This window comes from Hippocampus comes, unplaced genomic scaffold (genome assembly GCF_001891065.2).
Source record: "Hippocampus comes isolate QL1 unplaced genomic scaffold, H_comes_QL1_v1.1 scaffold37, whole genome shotgun sequence".
Classification (NCBI taxonomy): Eukaryota; Metazoa; Chordata; class Actinopteri; order Syngnathiformes; family Syngnathidae; genus Hippocampus; species Hippocampus comes.
In genome coordinates this window covers 2139261-2154289 of record NW_017805535.1, presented here as the reverse complement: position 1 = coordinate 2154289, position 15029 = coordinate 2139261, and the positions used below count along the sequence as shown (strand labels likewise).

The following is a 15029-nucleotide window of genomic DNA, read 5'->3' as shown; positions in this document are numbered from 1 at the left end:
CTCCCGTGCCGCCGGGAGCGCCTCCGGTGAGGCCGCTGACGCGGTCCCCCGCTGAACCCCCGCAGAAAAAAAAACGTAACATTTCTTAAGGTTAAAATAATTTCCATATTTTTATGAGCATGATAAATGCATTTGCACAACGAAATTATGTTGAAACACATAATAAGAGGCCAGACAAAGAGAGATCTTGATGGGCATTTGCATAATTACGAGGAGAAATACTGCAGGGTAACACATCCCCCCCCCGCTACGGCAAAAAGAGCGGAAGTTGTGATTAGTCATACAATCTCATTGGACCTCAGTGAAAGACTCATTCATTTTATTGGTTCATGTTTTTCCCGCGATGGAAAAAAAAAATTAAAAAGCCGCTTCATATTACATGCCGCAGTGTTGAAAGTGTGGAAAAAAAGTAGCTGCTTGTAATTCGGAATTTACGGTGTGTCCTCCGGTTACACGCAAAACACCCAGACGGACACCCAAAAAGGGGCTCGGGAAATCAAAAAAAGTCTGTATGGCGGAGATACCTTTGGGCCATTTGGAACATGGTCATGAATGCGCCTCAATTTACTCAGTGATCCAAGTTTTTTTTTCTTCTACAAAATGGATATTGTGGGACTCTTAAAAAGACAATTAACGACATTCATAAAATCATGCCGGCAAATCTATGATCTTTGAATTGATTCATTAATTTATGCAAAATTACACTTTACTTACCCTGGGCACATAATAAAATGTAACGTTATTAATTAAAACTATAACCATAGGTTATATATATATATATATATTTTTTTTTATGAATATGTTTGAAAAAATCCGCGATGCACCGAATCTGCGATAAACGAACCGCGAAATAGCGAGGGATCACTGTACCGCGAATGAATATCATAATTTCTTTGTCTATATTGGTTAAAACTGAGCAAAACGAATCTCTGAGCCAGGAAATAACCATAAAATAGATTTTTTTTTTCTAAAAGGTGCGATCGAATCTTGTGTGGTGCCACTAACTTGTGGAGTTTTTCCACTCCACAAGTTAGTATCGAACACTCAGGAGCTTTTTAACAACCTCGGTGACCTCAACCCCAGAGCAAGGAAAGCCTGCCTCAGAAACCCCAAGGGAAAGCAATTTTCTGGAATTGAGAGGCCTTCATAAGTCTTCTCCCCACTGATTCAAAACATCCCGAGTCGAAGTCAGCATTGCCCCATCCCCACTATGCAGTGTCGATGGGGCACTGCTTTCTCCCCTGAGACACCAACAAAAGCTACGTTCCATTCGGCCAGCCAGTACACCATCAGCTGCCTCAGGATTCCCGCAGGCCAAAAAGGCCCGAAAGGACTTCTTCTGCTTGAGGGAAAATCTCACCGCTGGTGTCCACCAACAGGCTCGAGGGTTGCCGCCATGACAGTCACTGATCAACTTACGGCCACAGCTCTGGTCGGCCGCCTCAACAATGGAGGCACGGAGCATGGTTCAGTGTGACTCAATTTCCCCCCGCCTCCCCCGGGACGTGAGCAAAGTTCTGCCGGAAGTGTGAGCTGAAACTCCTTCAAACAGGGGACTCTGCCAAATATTTCCAGTACACGATTACCAGTCACCGCACGTTTGAGTCTGCCAGGTTGGACTGGCATCTGCCCCCACCATCGGAGCCAACACCTCACCAGATGGTGGTTGGTTGACAGCTCTGGCCCCCTCATCACCTGAATGTCCAAGACATGTGGCCGCAAGTCCGATGACTTGACCACAAAGTCGATCATTGAACTGTGGCTTAGGGTGTCCTGGTGCCAAGTGGACACCCTTATGAATATGCCACGATGAGCACAGAAGTTCAATAACAGAACATCGCTCGGGAACTGATTGGGGCAGTGTGCAGTTCCTCCCAACCGCGCCCTTATAGGTCTTACTGTCATTGCACACATGAGCACTGAAGTCCCCCAGCAGTACGAGGGAGTACCCGGAGGGAGCTCTCTCCAGCAACCTCTCCAATGTCTTCAGAAAAAGTTTGGTGCCTACACACAAACAACAGTGAGGACCCATCTCTCCATCTGAAGGTGGAAGGAGGCTACCCTCTCATCTACCAGGGTGAAACCAGATGTACAGGCACCAATCTGGGGGGCAATAAGTATACCCTGAGATGTTCAAGTATTAATCAATCTCTCCTGATGTAAATACAAGGGTGGCCTGTCCTGAATCATGCTCATGAATTCCGTACTTTTGGCCATGTGAACAACATGCGTGCCCTGAGATGTAATAAAGTACAAAATGCACAAAACCTGTCCATGTCTTCTTTCTCAATGTCTTCTTCGCTCTTTGCGTTTGTCACTTCTGCTCTCATCTCGTGCACTGATTTGCTAGGTAACAGCCAATCAGAGGGATCGTTTGTCTCGATAGCCCGACCTGAATCAGCCGAAAATGCCCCCCAGAGACCCAGACAACGGATCTGACTTTACGACGGTGCGTTCTACACGAGGCCAATGGTGCATACAAACTTCCTGACCACTGACGTGTGAGTGGTGCGAAAGAGGCCTTAAAACTTCCAGGATAGTTGCCCTCAAAGATTGGAGTTTGACACCTGTGCAATAATTTACTGCTAATTTTAAACAAAACTACCTCGGGTACTGAAAAAAAAAAAAAAACACGTTCTAATCAAGGGACATTCGATTGAAATGGAACAAGTAAATAACATTAAAAAAATGAAGTTATAGCTATTGTTTGTAAAATTAAGAATGTTTTGTGTTAGAGAGATGCCAGCCAGGCAGCCTCCTCAACCAGGGTGCTCTGGATCTCACACCTGATACTCGTCAGCTCATCACCCACCTGTTGCCAATCTGCTCGTTTGGACTGGTATAAATTGGCTCACAAACCATTCCTCAGTGCAAGTTAGTGCCGTCACCACCTCAGTGAGCTCTGTTGGCATCACCTGCAGTTTTCTTGTTCCATGTGTGGACATTCCCTTGTGGACTCCTCGTGCTTCCCCCTGAGCGTTTCAGTAAGTCCCAGTTTTCTCCCTGAGTGAGGGTTTTGTTTCCTGTGGACATTTTCCCTGTGGCTTCTTCGTGCTTCCTTCTGAGTGACTTTGTTAAGACTCTTTAATAAACTACGCCCAGTGTTGGCTTCAACTCTACCTGCCTGTTGTCGTGCTATTGGGGTCACATCCAAACCTTAACAGTTTTGAACACCAAAGCATTACCTGTATACATAATTAAGAGGTCGCTGTTACATCCATATATGACATATGGTATTGAGTTTTGGGGAAATACATATAAAGCAAATACAGAAAAAGCAAAATAGTTCGTATACTGTACAGAGATAAGTTAAACATGAAGGGAACTCATGTACATACTCTGTTAAAAGTGTAAATCTGTGGAATAATTATGGGAATGATTTGAAAATGTGTGGTTTGATTATTTATTATAAAGAGATGTTTTGAGTCACAGTACTCATGACATATAAGAACCAAGCATCAAAGAAAATACATAAAAATTGTACATTTTTGAGTGTGGAATTTTTTTTGTGGAACCTGTTTTGATGAAAAACTAAAAAAAAACTGTTGCTTTTCATGACTTTAATTCAGATGTATTTTATGTTTTGGGAAGGATGAGTGTACGCCAGCACGTGTTACCTGTGTGCTTCCGGAAAAGTTGGCCCGCACGATTCCTGGCAGCAGCTTGCTGTGTATGGCAGTGGCTGAAACGATCTGAGAAGAGGACATGGATGAGATGCTCTGTAGTGCTTTTTCCTTGGCATTATGATCCTACAATGAAGCAAACACATAAAAGAAGACCGTGTGACAGAACCGCCAACAAAATAAGCAACACACAATCCAAACTAAAAGCAAGTATCAACCGTAGTGACGAACTGAGCCATTAACCGTTGACATGACAGTAATAGAAAGAAAAATCTCTTCAAAAAGTCTGTTTCTTGGGTTGGCTATAAATTGAAGTTCAGTCTTTTAGACTTGGTCCGAGCAGCTCCTGAATTATGATTTATGGAGCTCACTCGCCATCTCTTGATTTCTTGCCTTGCTGACTCCTGGGGCCCTATTTTTGTCGCGAGTGCAAATCTAGCACAAATCACAGTCTACATCCGCGCATGGGTGGAGTTTTCTTTCTTTTGGGATTTTCATAGATGCATAGTTAGAAACGGGCGCTTGCCCCATTGTGGGAGTGAACACAGCCAACTTGGTTCTCGGCCAGTGGAAGCGGCTCCTCTCATTCCCTTAAAATTCAGTGCAGGAGAGGCATACAGGGTCTTTGACATGAAGGAGGCAGAAACTGACTCACTGGAGTCCGTGCAGGAGATCAACATTTGCAAAGTATGTTTTTAAGAACATCTTCACGTGCGGATGATGTAGAGGTGGCTGCTTTGAAGTCGGCACTTGGTGACTGCCGTGTGTTCGTGTGTGACATACACTCCCTTGCCCACACCTCCCACAGTAGCAGCCATGGGAGACAATAATAATAAAAATAATAATAATGATTCATTGAATGAACTTGGTGGGCCCGGTGGTCAACTGGTTAGCACATCTGCCTCACAGTGCAGAGGTGCAGGGTACGATTCTGGCTCTGCCCTTCCTGTGTGGAGTTTGCATGTTCTCCCTGTGCCTGCGTGGGTTTTCTCCGGGTACTCCGCTTTCCATTCCAAAAACATGTGTCACAGGTTAATGGAACACTTGAAATTGTCCCTCGGTGTGATTGTGAGCGTGGATGGTTGTTCGTCTCTGTGTGCCATGCGATTGGCTGGCAACCGGTTCAGGGTCTAACCCGCCTACAGCCCGAAGACAGCTGGGAAGGGTTCCAGCATGCCCTGCGACCCTTATGAGGGTAAGCGAATCAGAAATGGATGGATGGATGGATGGATGAACTGATTTATACAATAATTCAGAGGGTACAATGCATGCTGCTGTCATATTTATAAATGAAATACGATGACATCCATCATGCAAGCCAGCAAAAATATGGGGTGGGAGGCCAGCGGGAAATGTGTTTTGAGAGCTTCTTCAAAAAGGGGTACAGGCCAAATAATCAGACAGAAAACGAGCCTTCAACATTCAACATGTGCAGTTCTACTTCAGGTTCGTTTTTATTGCTACTTGATTTGCACTCGCAGCCTCCTCTGCGTAAAACGTCGTGGCAGCCTCGCAAATGAAGCAATGACCCCATCAAAACAGCCTCGGCACATGCACCCGTCATTAAAAGATAAGCGAGACAAGCCGATAGAGGTTTTTTTTTTTGGGGACAGCGGTTACACAGTGAACAGCTTATCATGCTATCAGGTTACAGGGTGCATGAAAGGGTTAAGATGATCCAAAGAAGGGACAAGCTTGTTGGAGAGAAAGAGGCGCAGAATGGGTTGTATATTTCATCTTTTTTTTGTTTATTTATTTTTAAATAGGCAGATTTTTAAATATGTATTTACGTGAGACCTGGTATGGGGGATCACTGACATGCAATATGCCTTTTTACAGCATCACTGTAGACTGCAGTCGATCCACCTTATTCCTGGGAGCTCCCGTGTAGAAACGATTATGGGAGCGGCTACAAGTAGCAGTAAGCTGTTGGTTCCAATGGCTTTCGTTTCACAGAGTGGCATATTTGAACATTTGATCTCCTATTCAAAACGACAATAAGTCCCTGTGACATTCAAAAATGTGTTGCGCGGCTTGGGAACTTGTAGCTGGTTGTACTAACAACCAGAAGAAGTACAGTCTGACTTCAAGGGCTATGTTTTGAAGATGCACCCCGGACGAGCAGAGAAGGTTGTATGTGATAATCGGTCCAGTTCTCGGCACCTACCTGGGGATGAGGAACACAAGATTATGCCGAAAATGACTACCAAACCTATATGTGCTCCTCTCAGTTTGTGGACAAAAAGCCAAAAAATTGAGCAACACGAACATTGAACTTTGTGCTTGTGTTCCAACAGCAAACCAGCGGAGAAAATTCACTGGGTGCCACTTAAAGATTGAGAGCAGTGTCACATCAGGTATGATTTTTATGTGTATGGGGCACACAACACTTCAATATTAGTCAATCGACAACATGTAGTTTTACCTTGCTCGGAAGAGTTTTATACTGGATGTGATGTGTGTTATGGACTGTTGCTGCTTAGTAATAATCATGAACAATTCCAGCACAGACATAATAAATTGTTAAACGATTCAATATTTTCATCTTAATCTGGAATTAATGTTGTTTCTGTTATTGTATACGAGGTTTTCCTTGTTTTGTTTTTTTTAAAGCACATTTGTGATGTGGTTACCATGCAAGATTAATGGTTTATCTGAGTCCTATGTGTGCTTTAAGTAAGACAGTGTCTAACCTCTTTTAACAGAACCCGACCAACTTTATGGTAAGGTGGATCTCCCATGTTGAGGATGTCAGCAGCATTTTGCAATTAGTTGTTCGGTTGTGGCGATGTGGCCTTTGTGGCAAGCATTCAAAGGAGCAAAATGTGTCAGCAGCACAGTATTGTTGCCAACAAGCTCTACAGTTTGCTGCAGAAAACAATATGGAACTATAATATCCCCTCAGAAGGTAGGAAACGCTCCAAACTGGGGGACTGGTAAGGTAAGGTGGAAATCATGCTGGATTTTCCACATTATATACCCAGAACCATACCGTCTTCAAACACCCAGTGAGCTGAATGTCTACTCCGATTGTTTTATTGGAAAGTTTGCCCACAGGCAAGTACAATATTTACTATTCAATTTATTGCATTGAAACACACAAGAAGGCATTCACAGATCCCAGCGTGTCTACAACAGTATCCACTGTACAACAAAATCAACATTTGGTGGAAACCCGGCTTGGAAGCAAGATTCTGAAGTGGAAAAAAACTGACTTATATGCATTAATGTATCCATATAAGAGATTTTGAGGAAGTGGATGATAAGAACCGAATTAGACAGGAAGAATCATAAGTAGCATGCTTTGCATATACAGTGATACCTCCGCTTACGAACGCTTAAGCTCACGAACTTTTCGCCTCAAGAACATTAAATTCGCGAGCATATAGTCTCTCCTGACGAACTAGTTTTCGGCGGACGAACCAAACCACGCGGTCGAACAGCGCCACGGTGGCGGCCACGAGAAGCTGACGCACGCTCACGGCGTCCCAGTTCGTCACCCCCCTTTCTTTGAGTGCAGACGTGGTTTGTGTTTGACAGACATTTTGGACCATATTGAGTGTACTTTTGCTATTATGGGACCGAAAGGACCCCACCACAGGCTCGTGTTAAGCCTAAGAAGACATTAAAGAAAATTACGATCGAGCAGAAGAAGGAGATCATTGAAAAACACGGACGAGGTGTGCGTTTGTGTGACTTAGCGTCCCAATACCAGTACGCTAAGTCTACCATTGCTACCATCCTTAAGATGGAAAGGATAAAGAGTCTCCTTCTAAGAAGCAAAGAAGAGAAGCCACACCGGAGGTTGAGTTACCTGCAGTCCTTATGGAAGGTGACTCTCCTTCCAAACAGTAACTCCCTCCCTCCCTCCTCCTCCCACTCCATTCCATCAAGCCATCAACTACCATCACAAAGGTAAATAAAACGACTTTATTATACAGTACAGTTCATTTCTTTAATTATAATACAATAGCACATTTATTATACATAAAATAAGGTATATTTTTGTGTAGTTTTAAGGCTTATTTAGTAGAAAATTATGTTTTATGGGGAACGGGAATGGATTATTCTCATTTTAATGGTTTCTTATGGGAAATAAATGTTCGGAAGACGAACTTTTCGCCTTACACACACTTTCAGGGAACCAATTATGTTCGTGAGCTGAGGTATCACTGTAGTTGGTTCTTGCTCTTTCAGCAGGGTAGTTGCTGTGTCTTCACTAGTCAGAAGTTGTTATCGGGTACTCCTAACATGGTAACATTAGCACCACACTCCATTTATTCTGGACCATAATTTCCTTTATCTGATCCTACCTTTATCTTGGACTGGAATTCCCTTGATTTCCTTCTGGCTAAAACCTGGATATGACTGGAAACCTGTAAGACAAATAGTGGAGAGTACAGTAGAATACAAGCCAATGCAAAAGAGTAGAAGAGAGAAGAGGAGATGACAGAAAGAGCGGAGGAAACAACCAACAGTGGGTTACCATGGTTATGAAAGGACTCTTTCCACGCACTCACGCAAACACACTAGTCCCCAGACAACAGACTAGATCCATCTACATGCATCAATTGAGTGAGCAGAGATGGAACATCGGACCAAGGACTGAGGTATTCTTACTTTGTAGTAGTTGCTCTCATATACCGTACTGCAGATATAACATACCGTTAAGTATAGGGAAACCAACAACATTTATTTTGTCTTGATGGGCAAAACTGTGTATTATCACGTACATATGGGACAATGAAGTGATAAAAAAAAAAAAAAACATGCTGACTGGATTCCAACACCCTCCTTCATGCGTACCTGTTTTCTTGTCCGCGTTTTTCCTGTGCGGAGTTTGATGTATCTGGCTATAAGCTCATTTCGACCTAGAAAGCAAAGACAAAACAGGAATTATTTCCCCTGCAGGACTGTATGTACACAGACACGCACAACTACTGAATTTTCCAGACTATTAGGCGCACCACAACGAGTCTGTTTCAAAGCATTTTGATACATAAGGCGCACCAGCTTATGTGACGTATTATCTTTGTGAAACATTTTATGTTGAATATCCATCCATTCATCCATTATATGAATCGCTTCATCCCCAGAAGGATTGCGGCATATTGTATGTTAAATCGTTTATTCTAATTGTACGGTATGTTTATTTGATAGATTTAGCGCAATTATGCTAGGTTCAGACCAGACACAAAATATCGGGTAGCGACACGTGTCTTACTTGCGTTTGTTTGCCGTGCAACTACACGAGGGGGAGAGGGAGAAGAAGAGGGGATCCTCCAACAGACGAAAAAAAAATTTTGAAACACCAGTAATTAACCGGTGACCAGCAGTTTTGTTATTACTTTGGCTAATGCTAAATGCTACCTTGGTTACCAGCTGTAAGCAAGTCAAGCGCTCATTCATATCCATCCATCCATCTATTTTCTAATCCGCTTATCCTCACAGGGGTCGCGGGCGTGCTGGAGCCTGCACTCATCATTATCCAACCTTTGTTCTCGGCCCCGGCGGATATTGGAAAATGGCTGTTGTCGTTTATTTCACGGTCCCACATCATATCAATGCAAACGTGCGTTTGATCTGACCAACCAGTACGCACTACGTTTCCTATGATTCTGAGACACAGACGCAAGAAGTACTTTAGCTTCCGTATGACGAAAGCACAGATGCCTGGTAGCGATTTGATGCTGCTGTGGATGAGAATGACAACGCGAACATCAATGTGAGGGTAAACAGTAACAAATGTCACTTTTTGTTTACCTTGTTTACTGCTCTGCCACTCAGACCGCAATGATATTGTCCCACATTGTAAAATTGGAAACGCGCTGCCAGAAATGTTTAGCACGCACTAGGTCTGACCGCAGCATTAAGCTAATAGGACATTTATCATGATTCTTCGGCACGCAAGCAAGAAGTAGTTCTTGCTATGGGATAACGAAAACATGGAAACCTGCTAGCAATTACATGTGGAATTTAATCGGAAGGAATTTGAATGAAAGATAAGAAATTAAAGAGCTGTTATCCATCCATACAAAAGGTGGGCCGGATGAAAGGTGCACTGTCAATTTTCTGAGAAAATTTAAGGACTTTAAGTATGTTTTATGGTCCAAAATATATGGCAAGTTTATTTAGTTTTTCTTTAGTCACAATCGCAGTTCAGATGACACTGAGTGGCACAATTTGGCATTACTGATCCAGTGACCCTGTGACATGCAGCCTCACACTGTGGAGCTGGGATCATCATACTTCTCTCGAGTCGCGCACACACACACACACACACACACACACACACACACACACACACACACACACACACACACACACACACACACACACACACACACACACAAAATCAGGCACTCCCAATAACACGCCGTGGCTCTGAATACACATGACCCAACAATACAAGCATTCATGCAGACTGGCCACCCCTCGATTAACGAAAGCACCAAAGCCAGCTGTAACCATGCTTACATGGGTGCACATGTGTGAGTGCACGCACACACACACACACACACACACACACACACACAGACAATGCTGAATAATTCAACCAATTGAATAGGGAGCACAGCATGACCTGGCTAGTATAGATTAGCGCAGCCCAAGGAGCAATAAAGGATAAAGTGTGTGTGTGTTCAGTCTTTGTAGAATATGCCTTATAAAGCACATCGGGTTTTTTTTCTTTTTTTTGATGAGGCTGTGTGAAAAATGATGTGATGTGTTCGTTAGTTTGCAAACTAGTTAACATGGGTGTTTAGTCTCTTGCTTGGTTGGTGTCCTACAGTGCTTTTTGTTCCAATCAAGTGAAAAAGCAAAGTCAGGCCAGCTGGCTAACTGATGGTCAAGATCAGCACAAAGCCAAACCTCAACACACAACCCAAATGGCTCCCAACAATAGCCCAAACTAACGAAGCAGATGGTGAGTGTGTACATGTGTGCACGCATGTGTGTTTGTGTATTCTGACCAATCGCACTCTCACTGAGATAGGCAGCCGGCAGCTTAGACTGATACAATCTACAGCTCCCCATGCAGGTGTTTTCCTTCCAGCAGTCAAACGCTGCCACTGACAACAGAACACATACACTTAGATGTACATACATGCATGACTGCCAACACACTTGTACGTGCAGACACACACACACACACACACACACACACACACACACACACACACACACACACACACACACACACGGACATAGAGAACAAGCCCTGGCTGCGGAGGCTGACATCTGACTCCAGAGGGGCCAGCTGGTCTTTCTAGGAGGCTTAACGGTGAATTATCATCCTTCACTAACCCTGCGGCACACATCTTTCTCTCTGGCCCTCCCTCTTTTTAAACTCTCCAACACGTACACACTCACACACGCACACGCACACACACACACACACACACACACTTTTTCCCACTGTAGATCTATCTTCTGTTCTGCCTGTTCCCTTTCCCCTCCTCTGTCCCTCTCCAAGTGAATAGGCTTTCTGCTCCCTCCCCCTTCCTGACTCTGCCTCCCGCTGTACTCGCCCAGTGAAAGACTTCAAGGCCAAAGTCAGATGGTCATTAACCGTGACCAACAGAAGCTCCGGAACACACTTAGACACAACACACACACTTCATGTTAAACTGCTGAACAACTGTTTTTGACCAAAGGAACCTCTGATCTTAAGCCCTGCAATATTCTTCTGATACAGTCAAGAATACAATAATACTGACAGACCCTAGACAGGAAGGTAACTTTAGTCATTTTAATTCACTATAAGGAACAGCGGTTGTTCCAAATGATTCTCATCAAAGTATTCGTATACAGAAAGAGAGCAACACCAATCCGAAGAAAAAAAATCTGTCACTGCTGGGTGACAGTAAAGACGTAACAACCTATACTGAGCATTAAAATGTATTTGGCCACCTCCATCACTAAATTGTGGTGAAGAGTTTTGGCTACTTGACTGAGGAGCTTTCAGAGCCGTGGCGACCGAGCCCCCAAACAAATCAGCAGTGAAGACGTTTTGACCCGCAGGATGTGAACTCTGGCCCCGAGTTGGGTTTCACTCAAGCCCGTGTGGACAAACATGAGGAGAGTATCTATTATAGGACAAAAAAATTGAGTGTTTGAGGAAGACTCGGGGTGAACTGTTAACTTTATGGTGTACCTCCAAGCACCTCCTTGTTCACTGTCAGTCCATGCAAAGGATTGCCCTTTTCCACTGATGTGTCTTTGTTTTTAGTGTGTCTTTTTCAAGGGTAGCTTTCTCAGAGATTCTAATTGGCTAAACTGACAGGCTCACTTTCAGAAACTGTGTTTGACCGATGGCAAATCAATTTTTTGTGGACTACATTTTTTATGTCAATGACAAATTTGGTTTTCAATACCAATATCATCAGGCGAGTGTACCACTGTACCATCAGTGACTAATTTGTTTCATGTATTAACATTTAAAATTACCGTATTTTCCGGACTATAAGTCGCAGTTTTTTTCATAATTTGGCCGGGGGTGGGACTTATACTCTGGAGCGACTTATGTGTGAAATTATTAACACATGATTATGTCATTTCACATGTTATTTTCACATTAAACCACAAGAGGGCGCTCCCGGCCTGTGTTGATAAATCGACGATGAGTCCGACGTAAGTGACGTAGAAGAGGAAGTGGCGCATCGTCTACCTCCCGAGTTGGGGGAGTTGTTTAAAAGTGACACAGAGGATGAAGATTTCATTGGATTTAGTGATTTGGAGTGAAACTGATAGTTTGGTAAACTTGTTAGCATGTTTTTTATGCTAGAGTTATCTGAATAACTCTTAATATTTTACGTCGTTACTGACATTACCAGGCATGTCAGTCATGTAACGTTAGTATACCCACACTTATTCAGCCTGTTGTTCTCTATTTTATTTTTATTTTAAATTGCCTTTCAAGATGACATGTATGTTTTTGGTGTTGGATTTTATCAAATAAATTTCCCCCAAAAATGCGACTTATATATGTTTTTTCCTTCTTAATTATGCATTTTGTGGCTGGTGCGATTTATAATCGGGAGCGACGTATAATCCGAAAAATACGGTACTCAAAAAATGGTCAAACTATCAAATTTTGAATATTTTTGAGTGGTGTGAAATAATTTTAAATGTGATTATGGCCAAAGGCCAAATACAGATGACGACTGACAGAACCCTTTCTAAGATGCACTGACTGAAAATTGTCCGGTGTGACTGAGTCCAGAAAAAAAAAATATCGGTTTAAATATGACATATGACATCCATCCATTTTCGGATCCGCTTGTCCTCATGAGGGTCGTGGGGCGTGCTAGAACCTATCCCAGCCGTCTTTGGGCAGCAGGCAGGGTACACCTTTAACTGGTTGCCAGCCAATCACAGGGCACAGAGACGAAAAACCATTCGCTCTCACACTTACATCACACCTAGGAACAATTTGAAGTGTTCAACTAGCCTGCCATGCATGTTTTTGGAATGTGGGAGGAAACCGGAATACTCAGAGAAAACCCACGCAGGCGCTGGGAGAACATGCAAACTCCACACAGGAAGGCTGGAGCAGGAATTGAACCCTGCACCTCTGCACTGTGGGGCCGACTCGCTAACTAGTCGACCACCGGGCCGTCTAAGTATGAATTAAATGCTATAAAGAGCGTTTGGGAAGAGTGAATGCAGAGTATTGTTAATACACAACTCAACATGTTCTAAAGAGAACATAAAGTGTCGATCCTTATAAGGTGTGTCATTTTACTGCTCATTATATTAAATCTCTGCTCCATAATCCCATAAATCCCCCATTATTCACCTTGTTATTCTTGTTCCTTTTGATAACAACTCATTTATAATTTTTGACGCATTTCTTCAACAAGAACATCACGGCATCCATGCACATCTCCTCTTCCATTTCTATTTCAGCCTATTTTCCTGCAGCCAGTGGGGGGTATTTTTAGCCCCAGATAGGTCTGTCACACTAAGATATTACCTCTTTCATTTTTTGCTCATCTGCAGCTCATTCTAACTTTACTGGCACACGAAACCACCATTAATGACAGTGAGGTGTCGGGAAAATGGTTTTAGGAGTCCTCAGATAGTATACGTTCTGTTTTCGCTTAAGTAGTACAGGCTTTCAACATTTTTTTTTCTTGCAGAATACTCTACGTTTTTGCCAGCTCTAGGCAGTTTAACAATCATCAAATCTGCAATCTGGACACATTCTGTAGGCTTAGATCAAGATATAAGGAGACATATTGCGATTTTGTTTTTACTTTCCTTCCGCGATTTAAAACAGCCCACTGATGTCTTGATAAAATGTGTGGCACTCATTCATCAATATAGCGCAAGGGCTACAAACTATCACCGTTTGACAGAATATTTCTGTGCATTTTGTTAATTTCTTTGCAGAATGGCTTGGTCATAGTTTCACACTTGAGACACAATGATTTGTGTAAAAGTTAGGTTTCTATAAGTATGTCGTCTTTAATGGTGTTGCTTGAGCTTTTTAAAGCTGCTTTAAAAAAAAACATTGTTTTGACTATTTGGAGTTTGAAAATGCTGACCAAATGAGTCAAATGAAAGTGTCACAGCGTAAATGCTGGAAAAGGCAGTCCATGAAACAAAGTTTTGATGAACATATAACAAAGCATATATTGTGATGTTTCTTTGGCTCCAGATTGCATATGATAGCATTTTTTCCCAGTGTTTTACAACTTAGGAACAGCGATCAGTCTGATTTGTTCTTATACTAAGTTGTTGTGATGTAATCATACCCGATTAGTCTGATTTTTTTTTTTTTGGGCCAACTGTTGCTCATCCCTTCTGAAGATTTCACATACGGTTCTGTGCCTTGGCTTAAAAAAAAAGGCAACATCAAACTCTTATCGTAACCAAACTTAGCAAATTGAGAAGGGCTTTTGCTGTCAGTGTGCATGCATGCATTTCAGGCCTGCTGATGCACTCATTGTTGAGTCTGCTTGTTGCCGACGACACATTAACGTATCGAGCGACAACTGTGAAAAGTGTGAGCAAACGTTGACACATCCAACAGACACAAGGCAGCAACAACATTTATTTGGATTTACCTGATAAATGTGAGCAAACTATCCTATTCACAATGCACACCAGCTGTTCACAAACCGTGCCTGTTGCTGAGCAGGTGGCGTGCGGTGGCTTTATCACAGCATTTCACTGAAGCAGCTGACCAGTGCTGCTCGGAACACAGATGAGGAGGGATTGGGAAAGGACCAAAGAAAGACTACGGGGTCCAAAAAGCAAAACAAGAAGATAAAAGCCTCAATAAGACTAAGAGGTCCCACACGATAATCTTCAAAATGGACTAAGAAGAGAGTAAGGCTGTAGAACAAATGGATTTGGGCCAAATGGATTTTGGCCATGTAGCACGACCAAGCAAGCCCC

At 42.9% G+C, this 15029-nt stretch overlaps 1 protein-coding gene across 3 annotated transcripts in view; it reads right to left on the bottom strand.

Annotated features, from left to right (window-relative positions):
• Nucleotides 1–15029, bottom strand: part of LOC109520757 (transcriptional enhancer factor TEF-1-like) — a 75289-nt gene that overhangs the window by 16970 nt on the left and 43290 nt on the right. For 2 of the 3 annotated variants that reach the window (XM_019878217.1, XM_019878218.1), the window contains 3 exons: nucleotides 8430–8494; nucleotides 7937–7999; nucleotides 3618–3749 (listed from right to left, as the gene is read on the bottom strand). In XM_019878217.1, the coding sequence (XP_019733776.1) occupies nucleotides 3618–3749; nucleotides 7937–7999; nucleotides 8430–8494 (260 nt within the window). The remainder of the gene's footprint in view (nucleotides 1–3617; nucleotides 3750–7936; nucleotides 8000–8429; nucleotides 8495–15029) is intronic. The other variant, XM_019878219.1, reaches the window with a different exon arrangement.